This window comes from Lethenteron reissneri, chromosome 7 (genome assembly GCF_015708825.2).
Source record: "Lethenteron reissneri isolate LAM-NWPU_2019-01 chromosome 7, ASM1570882v1, whole genome shotgun sequence".
Taxonomy (NCBI): domain Eukaryota; kingdom Metazoa; phylum Chordata; class Hyperoartia; order Petromyzontiformes; family Petromyzontidae; genus Lethenteron; species Lethenteron reissneri.
Window position 1 is genome coordinate 4,897,742 of NC_083785.1, and position 22,009 is coordinate 4,919,750.

General features: G+C 46.5%; 1 protein-coding gene across 3 annotated transcripts in view; it reads right to left on the reverse strand.

Moving 5' to 3' along the window:
* The window catches only part of LOC133356128 (partitioning defective 3 homolog), an 81,849-nt gene that overhangs the window by 39,466 nt on the left and 20,374 nt on the right, over positions 1–22,009 (reverse strand). For 2 of the 3 annotated variants that reach the window (XM_061573520.1, XM_061573519.1), the window contains exons 3-10: positions 17,870–18,050; positions 16,657–16,823; positions 14,981–15,115; positions 13,072–13,163; positions 11,914–11,997; positions 10,585–10,710; positions 8,321–8,654; positions 6,970–7,345 (exon numbers count right to left, since the gene is read on the reverse strand). In XM_061573520.1, the coding sequence (XP_061429504.1) occupies positions 6,970–7,345; positions 8,321–8,654; positions 10,585–10,710; positions 11,914–11,997; positions 13,072–13,163; positions 14,981–15,115; positions 16,657–16,823; positions 17,870–18,050 (1,495 nt within the window). The remainder of the gene's footprint in view (positions 1–6,969; positions 7,346–8,320; positions 8,655–10,584; positions 10,711–11,913; positions 11,998–13,071; positions 13,164–14,980; positions 15,116–16,656; positions 16,824–17,869; positions 18,051–22,009) is intronic. The other variant, XM_061573521.1, reaches the window with a different exon arrangement.

Here is a 22,009-nt window from a genome sequence, read left to right on the forward strand (position 1 = left end):
GCAACTGAGAAAATGGGAGACGTCTTCTGGCGTTGCTTGGCACAGAGAGGGCAGCAGTTTGGGGCGTTTGGGTCGATTCGATTTTAGTAATCGGCTAGCATGGAGCAGTAAACTTAACGGAGTTGAGCCAGTTTTGTGCGAGTTGCCCGGGTCAGGGATTTTTCGTCGTCTGCGATGGGTGGGGGCCAACCCCCTAGCACGACATTGGGCTTGTAGGTGTTCAGGCAGTGCATGGTGGCAGCAGTGTGCAAGTGGTTCAACATTGATTTGATGGTGCTATTTGGTGGAAGAACGTTTAAAGTAGATTGCACGTTGGCAGAGCTGAAGGAAAGCAAGGTGGATTTCATTTTCCTAGCAGGTGGAGGGGCTTTGAGTAGCTTTGTGCAAGGATGTGTTGTCGAGTGGCATGAAGCCAGATATTGATCGGTGAGAAGCTTGCAATGTTCTTGAATCGGAAGAACTTTGGTTTCTTGGTGGAGATGGTCAATTGGTGCCATGAGGTGGCATCCTGTGGCTAGGCAAAGTGCTTGGTTTTGGGCGATTTGGAGCTTTTGGTAACCTGTAGAGTAGAGGTTTGGGCACCAAATGGGAATGGCATAATTGATGATGGGACGTCCAATGGCTTTGTAGGTTAGGAGTAAAGTCTCCTTTTGTTGACCCCAAGATGTGCCAGCTAAAGCTCGTAAGATGTGATTTCGTTTGTTAACTTTTGTATGGACGTCTCTGCCGTGTTGAGCAAAGCTGAACATGGTGACAAAGCTTACACCTAGAATTCTGCTAGTGGGAGGCGTTGGCTGTTGATTATGATGTGTGAAAAGGGCGACTGTTGATTTGGATGTTGAGAGTTGAAGCAATCTATTGGCTAGGAAAGTGCTGAGCCGTTTTAGATAGGAGTTGATGGAGTTTTCCATTTTGGGGATATTTTGATTAGAAGTGTAAACTGTGATGTCGTCGGCATAGCTGACTACTTGTACTTCTTTTGGAGGAGTTGGTAGATCGTGGAGGTGGGCATTGAACAGCGCTGTGGATATTATGGAACCTTGTGGTACTCCTGCATGAATGTTTCGTGAGGAGGATTGAATATCACGAAAGAGAGTGCGTGATGGGCAGCCCCTTAGGTAATTTGTAAGCTAGCAAACAAGGCCTGATGGTAGCGTAGAACCCTGGATAATGTTGATGAGCGTGAGGTGGTTAACGGTGTCGAAACCCTTTGTAAGGTGAAGGGAAGCAACGATAGTGCGGGATGGGGGCTTTTTCTCATTGAAACCGTTTGCAATTTGGGTGGTTAGGTTGAGAAGAGCTGTTGTTGTTGAGTGTGCAGGGCGAAAGCCATGTTGGTGAGATGATGGAGGTAAGTTGGTGGTGATGATTGGAAGGATGAGGGCTTCTAAAATCTTGATTGTTGGGCAAAGTAGGGAAATCGGCCTGTAGGACGTTGCTTGATTTAGGTCTTTGACGGGTTTTGGAAGTGAGATGATTGTCGATGTTTTTCTGATGGCCGCAATGAGGTTGCACTGGAGTGAGGCGTTAATGGTGAAGGCGAGAAACTTGATGCCGAGGGGGCCGAAGTGTTTGAGGTGGGGCATAGCTATGCCATCGGGGCCAATTGCGCAATAATTTTTGGCTTTTTTGATAGCTAGTTTCACCTCTTCAAGGCTAAATTGGGGGGCGTTGTTTAGAGGTAGTTCCTTGATTTGACGGATTTTTTGACGGGTGGATTTATTGGAAGAGTGTGGGATGACTGATGAGAAAAGTTTGTTCAAGTGGTTGGTGATGTTATTGTTGTTTATGACGGATTTGTTGTTGAAAGTGATTGTACAATTGGGTGGTGGTTTGGAGTGTCCGTCTAAGGCTTTGATGGTCTTCCAAAGTTGATGAGTTTTGGCGGTGGTCAAAAGATTCAACAAACTCGTGCCAGCGTTCTGTTTTGGCTTTATTGATTAGCTTTGTGATTTCAATATTGAAGGCTGGGATTTGTGGTGATGTAGGATTTTTAGTCCTAATAGTGTTTCGTTAGTTTATTAGCATTGAGGCTTCTTTAGTGAGGCAGGGAAGGTGTTGCTTGTAGCAACCCGCCAGGATGGTGTGCTTGGTCTTAGTTGCGATGATGTTTCTGAAAATCTTTTCAGAGTTATGTGCGGATGTGTGGATATGGTTGATGTTGTTGGCGAATAATGCTTCTGATTTTGAAGTAAAAAGTGGCCAGTAGGCTTTTTTAAGTTGCAATACAAGCGGTTTTTAGAAGTTTGTGAAGGCTTTGCAGCATTGAGGGTCAACACAATAGGTAGGTGGTCGGATCCAAGGGCCGTAAGGACTTGCCAGTTGGTTGATGAAAGGCGGTTTCTTGACGCTATTCAGATATCTGGTGAGCATGAAGGGCCAGGTGAGGGAACTCTGTTTTGATTCTTTTCATTGAGTACCCCATAGGGGGAGCCGTTCAAGATATCGGCAATGAGGTCGCCACGTGCATTTGAAAGGGAAGAGTGCCAAAGTTTGTTGTGGGCGTTGAAAACTCCAATAACAGTTGAGTCGTTGTTTGGTAAAAGTCGATTTATATTGAACTGATAGTAGGGCAAGAACTGTTCGGTGAGATGTAGACGTTGATTATAGTGAGCGGGCCTAGATGGGATTTGATACGGATGCTAAAGACTTCTGTGGTGATATCAGAAGGAGGATTTGGGATTTCAATTTCTTAAAATTGAATGCTGTTATAAATGAGGAAAGCTAGACCGCCACCAGCTGTTGGTCGGTCTCGACGGAGGAAAGTGAAATTTTCAAAGTTGGGCGGGGCGAGAAGGGGATTTAAATTTAGTTTATTGGATGGGCGGATATATTTAAATGGAGTTTTGTTGTAGGAAGGTGCTGAGTTCAAGAGATGTGTTGTTGATGCCGCTGATGTTTAGTTGAAGGATTTTTGTTGTGGTTGAAACGGTGGTTGCGATGGATGAGGTGGTGGTGCTAGTGTGGTTGTGCAAGGTGGAGTTGTTGGAGTGGATGATGTACAACATTTGTAGAACCAGCTGGAATTTGAACTGGGGATGCGGGCTAAAGTAGTGCAGCGTTTGTGGTACCAAGCTTTACAACCGTTGCATTGAATAAAGTTTGCATTGACGTTCTTGAAGCAGCTGCCACAAGGGAAAAACGGGCCTGGATTCAATTCGACGTCCCCAGCAATAATGAGAAGCCAGCTCCAGTATGCCGGGAGGCCTGGGCTGGCTGGCGAAAAAACTGGAAAGTGCGAGGGGTGATGTTGCCACTTGCAAGTGCTTTCGTAGTACTTCGTCTCTCCACTTCAAACAAGCGGCAACACTGGAGAGAGGCACTGTGGGGTGCATGTGGTGGTCGTTTCTTCAATAGCAACTAAATTTCGACAGAGGAAGTGGCTTTGGCACAAATGCTGGCATTACACCTGGGAGCAATTCCTCAAGCGACACCGGCAATAGCAATAATCCAAGTACGCTTCCTCACACCATCTAACCTACACAATCACTACAATGCATTTTATCTGAGACAATGACAACACATATTACAGGCTTTTTGGGCTAGATCGCGTAAATATATAAATGTTGATTTGAGGCTTTCGTGACTGCAGGAATCCATACTCTTTGGTTCTTTCGGTAAAGTCACATAGTTAGAAATGAAATAAAATCACGACGTTTCTCACATTAACATCACTAGCCCCAGCCACTTCTTTATAACCCTTGAGCTACACACATTTCAAACATTTTAAAACAGTCTGACTCAGCAGCAGACCATGCTTTCCCACCTGATGACAGACGCTTGTGTTGTGCCCGAAACGTCGTGATTTGTTTTATTTTATACCTACGTGACTTTCCCGAAAGAACCAAAGAGTATATATAAATGTGTTGTTAAACCCGCCAACACCCGACACTGCCAACTAGTAAGGTTTGTCACGTAAACAGAACATGCCAATTCGTTACTAGTGTAATGACAGGGTGACACTTGCCAGCCTGTAGGGGTTATGGCTGCATTACATAATGCCTTATTATAAGGGGGGTGTATCTGGGGTAAAGGTGAAGGGGGGAGTCAGTCGAGAAGCTCCAGGAACCAGCCCGAAGGTTCTGGAAAGGGGGCGTGGCCAGAGGTGGAGCTTGGCCGTGCCGGGCAGATATAAGGTGGACCGAACCAGAGGTTCGGGGTTGTTCTGCGGGTTCTGGCTGCGTCGCTGCTTGTCGTCATCTCTTCGTCTTTGACCACGTGACTGTTCTTCTGCAAGACCATCTCCGTCGCCGCCGCTACGCTAGTCGAACAGCTAGCGTGGTGTATGACGGAGATGGGCTTCGTGTTAGGATCGCCTATTTGTAGCTGCGTTATGAAGTGTATTGCCCCATGTGCTCTTAATAAATAAGAAGTCTTCTACTCGACGTGTCTCAGAAGTCGCTCACTACACTAGTATAGTGACGTATATTCAGTCACTATGGCGTCTAGCGCCATCTATTGGAACAAGAGTGGTACTGTGCATGTGAGCGTCTCTCTCTGGCACCAGAGCGTGTATGGCATAGAAGCGGGCCGAAGGGGGCCTGCTTCTGGTGACGGCCAGAGAGGGCACTTCAGGACATGACAGTCTGGGTGAACCCGAGAGGGCACGTGACCAGGAGAGGGTAGCGAGGGGGGCCAAGGGGTGGCGAGAGGGACACGTGACGTAAGGCCCAGAACCTTCTAGTAGGATCTAGAAGGGGGCGTGGCCTAGGGCAGAGCCAGGCCACGCTCAGGGGCATAAAAGGGAAATCCCGAGCGCCGATCCGGGCTGTGTTCTGGAATCAACCCGCCGTGCTACGTCTCCTCGATCTTCGGTCGTCACGCTCGGCATCGTGGGCCAAGCAGGACGTTACTGACCGGACCCGGTTATATAATCGCCCGTTGCGGTTTAGTCGCTCGTGAAAGTTAGCTACCACCTATGTCGTTATCCCGTATGTTTATGTAGTTACCCTGTCAGGGTGTTGTAATAAACGTGTTGCCTCCAAGTTCCAGTGTGTGTCTCCGTGGAAGCCACTACACCAGCACAGCACTAACCGGTGTGTTGGAGAGCCAAGCCACAACATTTACAATCTGAGTACGACGTTTTGCCAGTAATTACAACTAGCTTCATCAGGCGACAACCATATTTTCCCACCCCAACCGTTGGGAAAGAAACATCCGAGGACCCAATCAAAACCATGACCTTGCTATACATAGCAAGGGTTCTAGATTTGAAGCATTCGTGACTGCAAGGATTCATATTCTTAGGTTTTTAATGTTTTACCTACGTGACTTTACCGAAAAAACCTACGAATATAGCAAGGGTTACCAAAAATATTTCCAAAATCATGAGCAAACACAAGATCCAGGTACGATTCAACACAGTACATAAAATGTGTGATTTGATCCCATCTGTGCAGGATGTGATCCCTGACATGCAACACCCCGGTGTCTACAAACTAAGCGGTGTCTGTGGCAGCAGTTACATTGGGGAAACTAAACGACATGTCTCGAACCGGGTTCGTGAACATAAGGTAGATCTGAAACACGGTAGGACCAACACCTCAGCCGTGGCTGATCATTATTTTAACACTGTGGTTACACACAAAATAGATTTTGCCAAAACGAAGGTACTCTGCAAACCTACTGGCGATCAGCAAAGATGCATTCATGAAGCCATCCAGATATATAAACACAGACACAATTTCAACCGAGAAGATGGGTACAAACTGAGCAATCATTGGAAGGACGTTATTAACCAGTGTTGGTCATAACTGACTGTGTTGTTCCCTTCCTACCTACCTATGTTAGCAGTTATTTTCGACTCTCTGAGTTACATTCACTGACACAGCCACCGTTAGCTGTGTTAGTAAATGGCGGTTTGCCATCCTTTTCCATCTCCAGGTGGCGATGGCTCTTTAACGAGCTCTCTCCGAGCTTACATTTACAAGCAAATTTCTTACATTGACATCCTAATCTCTCACAATACAATGGCCACCCCAACAGCTTCATTTGTCAAGATTTCTCCGATCTTACATTTACATGCAAATTTCATCTTTAGCCCCACCCACTGACCCTTGGGCTACACCCATCTCAAACCTTTATAACTCCCTGCCTTAGCAGCGATTCCGCCATATATTTTTTCCTGCCTCAGCAGCTCTCCCGCTATATGTTTCACCTGATGACGATTGCTTGTGTTGCAATCGAAACGTCGTGATATTGTTATTATTTTTATTATTTTTCTCTCCACGTGGCTTTACCGAAAGACCCAAATAATATGAATTCCTGCAGTCACGAAAGCTTTAAGTCTATTTTCATTGCTTATTAATGCTCACGCAAACTAACATTGTAATAGATAATGTGCCCAAAAATTTCTCCTGACAAGAATGTATAATTCCATTTTGGAAACAAAATCACTTTGACAAACGAATTACATTACATTGATGCTCTACAGTGGCCGCTCGGAGGCATGAGGGCTCATTAGGCAAGTCAGCAGATATCAGCCAGCCTCAGGCTCTCACACAATCAGCGGAAGCTGGGCAACACATTCTGGGATTCTGGGCTGAGCCTCATCAGCTCTTGCACGATCCACTCCTGGCTCTCAAGCCTCCATCTTGGTGGCCGAGTGAGCAAATGGAGACATCTGCAGTATATGAACTAACATGTTCATATACTGTGTACTGTGGATATACGTGGCCGTGTGTTCACCCTGTGGTTGAGGGTGTCAGGGCACGAGTTTAGCAGCATTGAGGAGATGGCTAGACTTGTCAGGAGAGCAATATGCTTGAAAAAGCATTTGATATGTAAATTATACTGATAAGTGGGACACAATCATGAGATGTTTTGCTCATAGTAATGAATATCACTCGCAGATGAATAACAATAAACAGGAGCAGTTTGTGACGAGCACTGCCCTGACCGTGAACTTCTCGTGACATCACTGTGTGCACCACCACAACTTGCACCCACACCATACCAGGAGGGCCTCACCTTTCTTCAAGTGAATAGGAATCTTCTTATCCACCTTCTTTGTGGTATAGGCGACGTTGGGCGTGGCCACAGGAGCAGCCATGCTGGAGCTGGCCATGGGGATGCGACTCGCAACGGCGGCCGACACAGCCGCTGCCACTGCTGCCGTCGCCTGCTGTAGCTTTAGGTCGGCCTTCACTGGGGCTTTCGTGGGAGACGCCAGCTGTGCCGACGTAGTGTCACCACCGAACGTTGACCCAGTCGCGGATCTAGGGCCTGGGATTTTCCTGGGCACCTGTGCTGGTGGCTTATGCTGCTGGGTCTCAGCTGGGATTGGCTGAGCAGAGGAAGCCGTTCCAGAATTTGCGTCTGTCGCCGCCAGGAAAGCTGCCGGTATCTGGGGTGACGTGATTGCAAGGCCGAGACAGGCATCATTACAGAAAGGCATTTTTACACTTGTTTAGCCAGGAAAGCCTCACAGTTTCAACTCATTTTCAGGAGGGTCCTGCAAAATTTTCACAGGAGGCAACAATCACTATGTTTACGAATTGAGTGATTTGCGGACTAAATTTTCAAACTTGGACCATGATGCCAACAACACAATGCCTTACTCTTCTTCAAATGACGTCAGAGGATCTTTAAAATCCACTCTTAGCACATGGTGTGTATTTTCTCATTTATAAACCAACAGTATAAACCAGGACGGCTGCTGGGCTTGAACTGTCCACCTCTGCAACAAGTGGCTAACACGCGATCGCTGGCCACGTCACTGCCCTTTAGAAATGGTTTAAACAATTTTCTTTATCAAATGAGTGGGCATGGTATTCAGTTGGATAGGCACGTATGTAAACTACATGGAGTTCAAATTCCTATCATATTTTAATTTGCGAGTACATTGTCCCAAAGGGTATTCAAATATTAACACAACAATGCATGTCACTGATGCTGAATTGTAAACATGTTGTAACATTGTCAAGTCAAACCGGCCAGGTGAGCATCAGTAAAGCAGAGGTACAAGAGCGTGTTCATATACGGTGTACAGAAACGTGTGTGTATTGCTGTCTCTGACCCCACAGCATGACCTTTGACCGGTTATATATAACCTACAAAAGCACCCAAATAGATTATTACGACATTGATATAAAATAAAATAATTTTAAATGAAAAAAATGACATTTCAACATTAAAAGAGGTTGACAGAACCAGTGGAAGCTTAATGAATAACCCGTCATGGCATAATCCATTACGAGTCAAGTAGGAGGCACCGTGCAGTCAAACATCCTAGTGGGAGGCCTAATTGGCACAGCTCTGAGCTACTTGACACCTACATGGCAAAGAGGTTGTTAAGCTCCATGTGAAGGGGCAGTCTCACCGGCATCCTCCGCGCAGGTGCAATGAGGAGAGACTTGGGGGTGACCTTGGCATTGACACCGGCACCTGAAGGCGGTTCCTGCTTCCTGCCGCTTAGCCCTGCCACTGGTTTCGTGGTGGGTTTTGGCGCCACTGGCGGGGGCACCTTGAAGGACGGTGGGCCCTCGTCCTCATAATCTTCATCAATGTCCTCGGCCGAGTCGGAATCGATCTGCTCGGACTCCTGGTTGCCCCACAACTGCATCACCTGCTCGTAGTGTTCTCGCTTCTCCCCGTGAACGACCCACAGTCGCAGAACGCTGCTCTTTAGGGCATCGCGAAAAGCCTTTTGTGACCTGCGCACAGAACCCCATACATGGATATTTTATATAATCTCTGTGGTTGCGCTTTGCCTCCTGTAGCCGTGCCACATGCGCCGGCAACGGCTCCTTAAGGCGACGGAAATCAAATGTGAAACAGAGAGGCGGACGAGGGCAGGTTGGTGTGTTTTTGGAAAGCTGAACTTGATCATTAAAAGCAACATAGCGATGTGCGTCAAAGAACGTTTTCAATCATCATCCCATATAATGCTTATGACACATGGTATAGAATCAAGGTAATTACCGAAACATATAGAACAAAATCTGAAAAATGAGCAAAGCAATGAAGATAAAACATACGCATATTAATGACATCATCCAAACTACCAAGAAAAGTGAGTAGCCTTGGGCAGGAGCCGTTGCGCAAGGGGATGATCGAAGGACAGCAACGGAGTAGAAGCCAAGGAATGGAATACGTCCGAGAAGACGTACACCGAGGAGGTGGAGTGATGAAGTTACTTTGTGTGCAAGTGCCGGGTGGATCGTCGCATCGCAGAGCTGTGAGAGGTGGCAGTGGTTTGGGGAGGCCTTCATCCAGCAGTGGATTGATCATGGCTGATGATTAAGTATTGCACCTCCGATTAGCTATTTGTCCACACTGCACAACCGCAGGGTCTTAACGAAATTTAGAATTAAGTTTGGTGAGGGGAATATTATTTTGGCATTAAAAGGCACCCTGAAGACTGGCTGGCTAGTCAATCTAATTCTTTATTCAAACCCGTGCTGTCGGTTTGCGTTTCGTCATCTGGCAGCCCGGCGCGCATTCTGTGCGTCCAGAGGAGCCGCACAGTATTCCTAAACGTCTTGCAGTCCCTGATGGCAGAACTGCACACGCCAACACGCTGACGCGAGAAGTCCCCTTTCAGCTACTCAATTTTCTGCAATATTCATAATTTTACATAACTATTTCCTGAAGACGAAATGAGCAAAATGCTTCCCGATTCTGTCATTCAAACCTCAAATAAACCCGCACTGAGACAGGGTTCACATACAACCCCAAGCTCCATACACACACTTCCTCGCAATCTGCCCAGTCAGGGACTGTTTATGCCTGATTCACCACTGTACATCTCTACTGCCAAATGGGAAGGAATTTGTGTTTTTTAAAGATGTAATCATACACGTTCCCAAGCACCGCACAGGTTCCAAAGTCGGAGACAGCCTTATCCAAGGCAAATCTATTAATTAGCAGCGATCGTTAATTACAAAATTAGCACAGGTTAATTACTGAACAAACTTGAAGATTGAGGCTCCAGTTTTCAGCACCCACGTGGGGCACATTCAGGTATAGAAGTTAAATTCAATGCAAAGCAGTCAAGTCGATTTACTCCAGTCGCTCTCTCACCGGCACTCAGTCACCTGGTAATCACTCTTTTATCGCTATTACCATGGTTCCTGTTCTTGTGAACTTCACTCGTTAATTCCCAAGTTGAGGATTTGGTACCAGACTGACTGTTACATCTCATCCACACGGCAGGACACAACAACGCAATCACTCACCTATTCACTCACTTACCCACTCACTCAATTTCGCATTCACCCACTAACTTAGATTTCTCACTCATCCACTCACTCACAACACTGGAGGTCACCATCCACATTTTTCTCATCCTACTTCTTCCCTCGCACCGCTCGAATGTATAATCCCTACTATCGTCCCTTCTCCCAAGCTCTTACCAAGAGATGGGGTTGACTCTTACCTATTACAAGTTTTAAAGTGCTGTTTCTTGCTAGCCACTTCACGTTTTCAGCCTTTGAGTCTATGCTCAAAAGCTTTGTTTAAACACTAATTACTGTGGCGGGTACACTATCACTGTGATCTAAATGGCATCACAAGATGTGTCCATGCGACAGTCAGCGATGTCAAAACTCCAGGTCCAAGGGGAAATCACATCGGGCGACTCACTCCTCAAAGGAGGTGTCGGTGAGGCGTGTGCCATTGATGCGCGTGATGCAGTCGTGCTGGCGCAGCGCCCCCTCGCGCTGGGTCCTGCTGCCTTCCTCGATGGTGCGAATCCGCAGGCCCAGGCTCCTGCTCGGTTGCACGCGACACACAGCGGCGTGGCAGCAGCAGCAGCAGCAGCAGCAGGGACTGTGACCGACTCACTCTTACACAAGGCATTGTATTGTCTGCTTATTTATTTTGTCAAGTGCATCATCCACAATGACAATTATGATTATTCTGTGTTGTGTCTTATATCGTTTTGTATTGAACTAAGGACCATATCTAATACAGCCCTTACGTATAACATATGGCAGTTGAGGAGCATCGGTTCAAGTGCGCCTGACCGCCGACGAAATGCAGAATGTCAAAAACGGTCCAGTTGTGTTTGCATTGTACAAATGCTGCTGACATTATGCACCCAGGTTGTATGGCTGATGGGAGGTGTAGGAGGTCGATGTAGGAAGCAGGCTTTGTCTGCTTGTTTATTTTGTAAAATCCTCCACGACACTCGTGATTATTTTTTATTATGCCTGTGAGGATGCATCTGAACAGGACATATCTAAGATCATAAATATATATTCCTGAATATATGGCCTCTCCACATGTTTCATTCCTATTCACGGAGTTTATTACTCTGTTGACGCAGTAATAAACTAGCACCTTTTTTCATCATGTGACAACTTTATTTATTGTCTGTGTTGGGTGGAGGAGGGTTTACGACACACATTTTACTTTAGTGATCTGATCCAAACATCGAAAATGAATCCTATTGGTTGCCAAAGCATCCACCCGTTCAGTCAGGGAATTGCTGCTCTTGCCACAATCCCCCCGGACGTGCTGTGCTTCACAACCGATGCCTCCCACTCGGTGGTTAATGGCCAGCGTCATCATTGCTGACAACCTCATTTTACTACTTTTAAACTATTAGGTTATATTTTAAACGTTAAATTGCTAAATTGCTTTCGTTTGATACGTATAATTTTGCCTTTTTTCTTCTTCTAAAAGTTTACTCTGTGTACCGTTGCTTGATAATTACCACACATTCTGCATCGTCTTTGTCACCTGTCTCTCTTGAAAGAGACCATTCTAGGGTCTTGATTTATTTCAAATGAAGATTTGATGACAATTTATTTGAGTCTCATTTAGAATATCTCTCACAAGTGTGGACGCCACCCTGCAAATGCAGAGTTTCTGAGTCCCTAAGTATGTTCACACGCACGATATGTTCAGACGAGTCCGTCCGCACGCCCGCCCACGCGGGCGCACATCGTCGCCCCTCTCCCGCTTTACCTCCCGCTCTTGGTGAGAAAGGGAACCACGTGGATGCCAAGCGGGCCCCCGTCGTTCACCACCTCCACCAGCTTCTTGAAGTCCCTGCCAATGCACGATCGCACGCGGTCTCTCAGGCACAGCGGCAATGCTGCGTTAGGACGCTCGGCCGAGAACAATGTGAAACACGCTCCCTAAAATTCTGAACTACTCTCAAACCGCGGCTAGCCGGAACCTGGCTACACGAAATTAGCATACAGCTGGACCTGGTCAAGCGATTAAAACATATTTGTAATTGATTTAAAATAAAGATTATTTAAAATAGAATAAAACAATTCATATCCTATACTTTATAAGTTAGGTAGTACAACATGTATAAAAAAAATCAGTGGACCAACATTTTGTACGATGTGTAAAATATGAGATGGGAGGGAAGGATAGGGATTCAGGTATTGGCATACCCCCCCCCCCCCCCCCCCACAGACATATTTCTATTGCACCACGCATACTGCAAAGTACTTTTAAAGTTTTGGTCTGTGCACGGACAAAGACAAAATAAAGACAAATATCCCCCGTATAGCCTCAACATTATTTTGGGGGAAGTGCCTTTAGCAAGCACCTATGAAGGCTAGCACTGTACATGAGGGGGTAGGCGGCCAGCACCACGCCCGGGCCACCTTTGTCTCCCTAGTGGCAATATTTACAAACACACCAAGTACTCATTTGAGGCCGAGTCGACCCAGGGAAGCCCCTGGATCGATTCAGATAATCGTCACTGTGAGCAGGAATCAAGCTCGGGTTGCCAGTGTCGCAGTGCAGCGTAGTGCTAACCGCGAAACTACTAACACATTACATATACTGTACATATCGACTTTATAGTGCATGTGTACATGTATTACACATCCACGTGTGCATTGCTTTTTTCACAGACATTTTGTTTTTGTATTATCTGTGTACGGAACTGGATAATTTATGTGCAGCGTTGTGGGATGCAATTGCATGAATGACGCTATATAAAATTATTATTATTACGATATTATATTGAAATTTCAGCAAGCCGGACTTTTCAGCTGGCCAAACCAGGGCCCCCCCTAATAGTCCAGCGAGCCGGGCTTTGCGGTACGGACTCATTGGCATTGCTCGCTCAGATTGTCCCGCCAGGGCTCACGGTGCCCCCACCTGGGATGGGGGGTGGCCGCGCGGGACGTGGGTTTGACGATCTCATCCCGTTTGTGGCCACCGCCCTCTTCCTTTTCCCCATTCTCCACGGCCTGGGAGGAAAGACAAACAGCAGAACCAAAAGGGAAACCAGCCAGATGTTATGAGCCTTGCTTCCGACGATGGAAACACTATCTACGCCGGACGTGAGATACCAGACAGCAGCACAAACACTCGGAGATTGATGCGTTACCACCGACAGAAAGAGTGTCATAATTCACCAACTAGACAGTCAACTAAATAGGCACTGCACTTATCAACTCTGATTAAAAATAGAAAAACAACCGTTGTAGTGGGGAAAGAAACTGGTGGACTGACCGGTTAACACTCTACATCATCCATCTGTTGTTAAGCTGTCCATTGTCTATGAAAACCTGACATGAAATTGTATTCTACACACATTATTATCTGTTTACATCCCAGTCCAATTATCACCATTAATCTTTTAGAATTTTTCCATGACTTAATTTTACTATGAAAGGTTTTCAAAAGTAATTTGTTCAAGCCAACTTTTGTCTGAGGAAATGTATTTTATTTAATACTGATTTGTGTTTGTGCACCGTTTTATTTCTGGTTGGTTTTGCTCCGATTTTTATTTGCTTCATTGCTCCACATCGTGTTTTGTTATTGCTTTTGTTATTTTGGTCACCCAGGTCACTCTAGGAAATGACACTCCTATCCTGGTCTCTTGAGTCCTCACTGGGTTATTCAAAACAAACTTAACACTGACGCTTCCCTTCTGCTGTAAAACTCCCATCACACACAGTACTAAAGGTTTGGTGAGCTGCGATCACCAACAAGTGTGAGTACAAATACAGTGCACTGCCTTACAACGGATTTTACAATGCGATATGTTGTGCTTCGAGGCTGTTTTCAGAGCCAGACAACTTAAAACCGGTCTCCCTTAAATTCTCTATAGATTTTTCTGGGCAACAGATTAAACTTTCCAATACATCACTTCCACTTGCTACATTGACCTAAAAAACGGCCCCATACTTTACAGTCAAAGCAAACCCCCAGGTTCATGGAGATTATCCTGACACATTTCAACATGTATAAGTGCCTGAGTCCAAATATAAAAAACAATCGTTATTTAACTTGTCCAATAACTACTTTGAGTAGTCTATTTTAGGAAGAGAAGCATTAATAGCTCTACGTGAACAAACATAATCAAGGATTTAATTCAACCCTGCTCATTACACTGTTTTTACATTGCTAGACAAAGCTACAGGTGAGGTTTGACCTTTAAACATGCTCTAAAAAATAGCTGAGGTGCTTGTCATCATTTTTGGTACAAAAAATACTGAGCAAAACGCTTAAGAAAAACTACTGAATCTTCACTACAAAGACAAATACAAGATAAACCTGGAAAACATTGAAATCGAGACTGGCAGCCAAAATACAGTGACTCCACAATTAACAGATTTTACAGCTGTCTTGCCGTTCCTGAGCGTAAACACACGCTGCCCCACCAAGTTTTGTGCTCTTCCCGGAACATCTGTTTCCATTATGTCGTAAATTGCTTCATTCAAGCAACATCGGTTCAATAAAAGAAAACTCAGGACCAGTTCCGACATATCAGTGTCTCCTCAGCAGAGTCAGGCTTGCTCGCACCAATGCTCGTGAACTGCCCAGTTGTTTAACCAAGCCCATGTGGCTGATAGAATGTTTAAGAAACTGTTTTAAATGTTTAAGCAGAGGGACGGATGTGGAAAGGAGGTGTGTTGTTGTCTGCTAATAGTCTCCACAAGGACACTGGTGATTATTTTGTTGTAGATTACATCGAACCAGGACACTGTGGCAAGGCGGAAACGCACGCCCTGGTGTGCACGCTTAAGCTGGGCTGTGAGTGGCAGGGGGCGGAGGTTACCTCCTGCCTCTCCAGCCACTTCTCCACGATGGGGTGCGTGAGGCCCACCGAGGAACGCGACAGATCCCGCTGGAACCCCGGCAGGTGCCCCTCCCCCATGGGCCCCAATCCCCCTTCACTCCCTCCACCCGTGCTCTGCATGCAGCCACCCCCAAACGGGCACAGACCGATGAATCCATGACAAAGGGGTTAGAGAGGCAGGGCCCACTGCTGGGATAGCTCGGCAAACAGTTTTAACAAAAGCAGCGCAATTAGTTGGTAAGTGCGGTTAATAAAACAGAACATGTTTTTATGAAGCAAATCGTGCATTAATTTTTCCAAACAAGCAGACAACCATTATAGTTTAGACCAGCAGTTCCCAACCCTTCTGGCCCCACGGACCACTATTCTGGCAAATCGCCCGATGATGCTGGATGTACTACTCCAATTGTAAATGTCGTGGATTCACTCTTCAACACACCGGTGGGCTGAAGTAGTAACTATTGGGCGTTTTGTTTACGTGACAAATCCCTTACTGATTGCCCTTGTCGGGTGGTGAAGGGTTTCGACACATTTATACTTACACGATCTAACCCAAAAACCTTTATTATAAATAAAATTGGTTGCGAAATCCTACGTGATAAATAAAACATTGCATTTGCATATGCATGCAATATAGGTTAACCGAAGTGGGAATGTGTTAATGTAGAGCGTTAAAATTATTACAGAAGTACTTTATGGCACAAGCAAGTTAACTTGCAAGTCATACAGATGCCTTCAAGAAACAGCTGCGCCATGTGTTAGATAAAATGAACGTACATTTCCGATTGTACCATCTTCAGAATTAAATTCACATGGAAACCAACTACCTTTTACGAAGGGGCACATTGTGCACGTGGGCAGCTGCCTGGTAGCACCCCGTATCCATTCAAACCGCCGGGGTCACACTGAGCTGCTCTCCCCATCGTATCGCACGCATCGTCCGGAGTGAGAGCCACATCAGAGACACGACTGCTTGACCCTCTTCATTCAAAATAAAACGGCACACACCCAGCCACAGACAGCGCGGCCAGAGGGCTGCACCACACCCTGCAGGGTCCGTGTTCCTACACTGCACCACACGCAGCCCGTAAGTACACTGAGCACACTCTGCTAGATGCAGCCCATAGGATTCACCCTGCACTCACCCTGTAGAATACATTTTGCCCTTAACCTGCAAGTTTCACTCTGCAGGCCTCACTGATCCTGCACTACAACATGCGTGGCTGCACCTCACAATGTGGCGTCCGCTGCGATTGTCGATGGACGCGACGTCTCATCGTTTTCAGGACCATCTTGCTTTTCCGTTGTTTTATTGGAAAAAAAATACTTTCCTGTTGCTTTTCTTAAAGGTCACAAAGCATAACTCAGTTCTAATGGACCCGTCCATAACCACTGCACCTCAGTGCTATAACTGAGATCGTTAACTCATTACCAGAATCACGTGAATGTAGCGAATGCATTTGTGATCGTAAAAGTAGTGGATGTGAACGTACTAAATGTGAATGGAGCGGATGTGATTGTGGGTGCGAAAACCGTGTATTTAAACAACACACGAGGTTGAGAGACTGCAAATTCTCGAACAAAGTGAGACGCACAGCCCACGCAGCGGTGAGAAACGATCGCGCAGGGACGGGACTCGCCGCTTGCTCACGTACGTTCTGCGTGGGAGGTGGCTCGGCCGGCTGGTGCAGGTTCGTGGTGGACCAGTGCGTCTGGGGCCTGCGGCCACCGTCACCTACGACCGTAAGGCCGGGCTGGACCAGTTCCGACGCGGATCCAGCCAGCGCAGGGTCGCTGCTGCGTCGCACGTGTAGCGGAGTGGCTGTAATCGGGAAAAACAAGTACGCGATGAGCTCCAGCTCCTGTGTCACGGTCCGTTGAATGCGTTGACAAATCCATTCGGGACCAAAGTTACGCATCGACCACGATGGCGGAAGATCAGCCACCAACTAAGACTTCAAAACCTCATGGATGTTATAACCGGCCAGGTGCCTCAGCAGTTGAGTGAGAGGCTCATAACTGGAAGGTCGCGAATTCAAATCCTGGTTGACGGTCAATAAAATGCATACCACTTCGTGGAGGAGTCGACAGTGGCTTTCCCCCAGGTGGATTTTCCCCCACCATAGGAATGTGGAATTTCCACTGCTGGCTCAGGGCCATGAATGGGAAATGAGCACCGCCTCATTGATCGTTTCAGCAACAAATCACTTTTTTATTTAACATGACCGAGCTTTTTCACAAATCGTGCACATGTGCTCTGATAATGTACAGAATTTAGAAACTTAATTCAAGACAATATTTCACCTAGAAACTCCCTTAAAAAGGAACATATCGAGTGCAATGCTGTTCACAGCGTCGAGTGACACACACAGCATGACATGTACACACACACACACATTGTACATCTATAGCTTACACATTTACAGAGTGAACATCGCACCCAGTCAAACACGTAAATAATCCACAAATAATGAAACGGCTCACAACTGTGGTTCATAAAGAAGGTTGTCTAACAGCTGTAAGAGTTGCGAATGTTGTGCGAGGGAGATTAAAACGAAGATTGAGATGAGTTGAGACGGGCAGCGTGCTTGAGTGTCCGTGAGATCGTTCCACGTTGAGGCAGCTCCGTGTCTGAGTGAGAGTTGAGCCTGTTTGGGTTTTTACTCCAGGAACAGCGACACTGTGAGGATGATCTTGTGAGCGGAGAGCAGAGTTACTGTTGCAGTAAATCGACAGCTGTTGAGTGACGTGAGAGGAGGCATCTAATAGTGTACAGGAGGCCAGTGAGGCAGTCGTCTTCGACTGCGGAGGAAAAGCCGTGTCGAGTTCTCCCTGACAGAGCAGAGCCGCTAGAGAGGGGGGACTCACTGGCTCGGAGGGCCGAGGGTGTGACCTCGATCTCGTTGAAGGCCGCGGTGGCGGCGGCGTGGCCCGGCGGCTCCACCTCGCTGCCGAACATGTCAGGGCTCTGCGTGCCCGTGGAGCTGGTGCTTGTGCAGTCGCCGCCGCCGCCCGGCTGGGGCTCCTGCTCCTCGTAGATGGCGATCAGCTGCACGCACGCACAGTCACATCCACTACGTAAAACTCAACATCCCCATCCACACACGGGAGCACACACAAAGATCCTCCGTGCAGCCTTTAACAGACTGCTGGGCAAGTGTTCTCAGCGAGCACGTATGAAGGCCGGCACGGCACACAATTTCTTGCTTCCATGTTCATATGGTGGGAGCGAGTCTATCCAAAGGACAACTGCTGTTGTCTTCAGCACAAAGTGGTACTCATATCCCTTGACCCCTGAGAGATGAAGGGCTGAGTAAAGACCCATTCAGTTCAGTATTGAACTCACAACCTTCCCATTGTTAGCTGGTCGCTCTACCACTGAGCCACATGACAAGTTGTTTATAGACTGTATTGCTATATATCTAAATTCACAAAATACACACACACACATTCATTACACACACTCACATTCACTACACAGACAATTTCCCTCTAAACACAGTGGATGATGTCTTTTTACAGCCACTGTTATCTCACAAACAAAGCCGAGCTGAAGCTCTACTCCCAACACATCAAAGCCAGTATCTTGCCCTGCCCCCTGTTATGGCTTCGAAGAGACCAACGGTTGTTTGGTCATATTTCAGAAAGCATTTATGACCACAACTATGATCTCGTGCCAACAACAGGAGACCGCGCCCGCAATCCCCTTATCACTCAGCGGGACCGCGGTCAGGGGAAGCGCTTACGAGTCAGGCGAGCCTCGCACGCGACGCTCGCGGCGCTCCACCTGCCCGCGCAGATCTGCTAGATCAGAGCGAAGCGGATCGGACATGAGCCTGAGAACACCAAAAGCCATTGCACCGTGCGGGTGGACCCTGCTCCCCCATCCACCTTTGAGATCAGACCTGGCACTCTGGGATCGTCATTTATGCAGCCCTATGAATGATGCCCTATGTGGGAATCATCACGTGTAGGACGCTGATAACAAATGCTGGCCTTGCTTCCAAATTGGTACAAGTGCATAGACAATGATGAAGAGAATGTTGACAAACAGTGACATGTTCATGATATTCCCGTTCATGTCTAAAGATAGGGTGCCCACCGCAAAGCGCTGCGCCACTCGGCAGAAAGAGAGATGCCGCTCACACAGCCGTGCATTTTTATTTTTTAAACCCAACATTTGCTGAGATACAGGCCCAAAGAAGAAAAATGTCAAACAAACTAAACTATCAAATTTGTAATAGACAAGAGTGTAACACGTTTCTTGAATCGACCAAGGTTATTATTATTATTGTTGTTATAAGAGCTTGGCATCTGCCCGGGACATGAACGAGCACTGCTGTGACTAAGCAGAGGGAGCAGCGTTCTTCATTCCCAGAGCCCAACACAGACATCGGCGTGGGAAACGCATCGGGAAACCCTCCGCACTCCAACACCGTTTCAAAAGAATGAGTATCGGCACAATTATGTTCACTAAAAATATCGATCTCCAGTGCTCAATTCTGAAGGCCTCCGCACACATTGTTGTTGAAGGGAGTTGTTTGGCCATACTTCACTATGGCGGTTAGTGCAGGATGATGAAGGGAGAGGGCCCACAACTGGTTCAGATATCACTGGATAACAATGTCAACCATGGCTGGGTATCAAACTCAGGTTGTGGAGTTCATAGAGCAGTGCACAAAAAACTAGACCACTGCACTACCTCAATTCAAATCATGTAATAGACAATTGTGCAACTCTAATTACGTACTAGTTTATAAGCTTATTTATAAACAAATCTGACTGACAAAATAAAAATGTTTATGTTCAAAGCAAATGAATCACACGAGGTGGACGACGAGTCCACCTCAGGCACCACACAAGGAGAGAAATCAGAGAAGCAATTTTCAGACGGAGCCAATGGGAGTCTGGTTACTGTACCGCACCAAGAGTCTGCGGTGAACATGTGGCCTGGATTAGACGAAGAACGCCGATTTTATTAATAGGGCAGATCCTCCAATGAGGAACCATGCACAGAATTATCCAAACGCCATTCCCTGTATCAACACACAAATACTGCGCCCAGCTGTGCACACAAAGTTAAGTGGTACCGCCACACCTCGCCTGAGCTGTCTGTTGTGAAGTTTTCACAACGGCCACAACAAGACGCGAGCGCGCCGCATCTGCACGGATGTCAGCTGTGACGCGGTCGTCCTCCTATTGTTGTCCAGGATTTAGAGCAGGGCTCTCCAGGGAGGAGGCATATGGCAACAATCAAGAGCCCTTTGCAGACTCCTTCCTGCACACACGCCTCGACGAGTTGCGGCCACAGTCTGCTCGCGACATTTACGGTGCGCCGCTCGCTCGTAACTTTTAGTTTTGATATATAGGAGTTTCATATTACGGAATACAGAGTAAAAAGCCAAACTATAAGCGATTTCCTGCTCAAATTAGCTCAGCGGTGGAAATTCTGCATTCCTATGGCAAGGGCATAGGACAAACTGTCGACTTCCCCATAAACTTGTAGCTATTTTATCGACCTCAAAGGGTCGATGGGCTAATTCAACCCCCAACCAGGATTTGAACTTACGACCTTCCGATTACATGCCGCTCGATCTAACGCCGAGCTGCCTGGCCAAATATCCCGCAAGGTCTATTTAAATTGGAGGTTCATGCAGTGAGCAATTGTGGTTCGGCTTGTCGACCCATGTGTCACGGTGACAGTGTCCGTGTCCTGCTCAGGGCTGAGTGTTACCATAGAACCACGCATGCAGGGATAGCACGCGGTCATGTGGAGGCAATCGCCATGCTCACACGAGCGTGCTCACTAGGAGTGGACCACAGACTTCGCCATTCTCGTTCTGATCGTAATCAAGGAAGGCAACATCCAACTCAGTCGGGTTTGATGCCAAAACCGTACAACTCTACAATGCACACTCGGCATATTTAGGTGATTAATGAACTACCAACTAAATCAGACAAAGTAGATGAGAGGACAATACAACAGGACTCCTTCACATATTTGTCTCTTTACTAAACTATTAATGTACATATTTACACATCCCATTGGCCGCACAGCCTTCTGAGGGTGCATGCATTCAGCACTATTGGTTTAATAAAAACTCTGGACCATTTGTGATATTTATTGTCTCTTCAGCAGAGTCAGGCGAGCTTCTACAAATTCTGGTTTACTGCCGGATTTTTGTATGTAAGGACCATCTCTATTAGATGAGTCCTATTTTGATGCAAACTAAATAATAAAAACTACTTCAGCAGTTTGCTCTTGCTGTGGTTGTCCCACCTGATGATGATTGCTTGTGTTGCGATCGAAACGTCGTGATCTATTATTTTTCTACCTACGTGACTTTACCAAAAGAACCAAAGAGTATATCATACAGACCCTACTCCCAGAAGGCCGTGTGGCTAATTGGATGTGTAAAAATTGTATTAAATTTTAACGTGTAGGGACAGACACATAAACGGGGCATAATGTCATACCTGTCAACCCATACTGTTTACCCGTATTCTTGTACAGGGAAATAGAGTTTCCAAGTCCATACGGCGTAAAGCTGTTTCAATACAAAAAACGTTTTGTTTTGTATATTAGTTTGTATTTCCCATCCCTTGTGATGGGACTTTGTATGATGAACATTGAGATGTATAAGGGTACAGAGTGACCAATAAGGTCTGAATTGGTCTGTAATAAGATAGGCACTGACAAGGGGTTGACCAGCTACGTGTTGTCTGCCAATGCTTTGCTACCTGTTAGACCCCTGGGCCACCAGCGGTCCGCAACGACCCTCCAGGTGGTCCGTGCGCTGATGCCAATGCAGGTTGATCCAGAATTAGTAACAATGTTTATACCTTTTGTTTCGGAAATTAATTAATATTTTACTCATGATATTTCTTTTTTTTAAATGAAGTTAGGTAAACTACCTTGATAAAACTACCCAAACCCTAAGATCTGAATGCCCCTCTAAAAAAAAAAACTAATAGGTGCGTTAAAATAAATGTTTTATTATCCGGTAA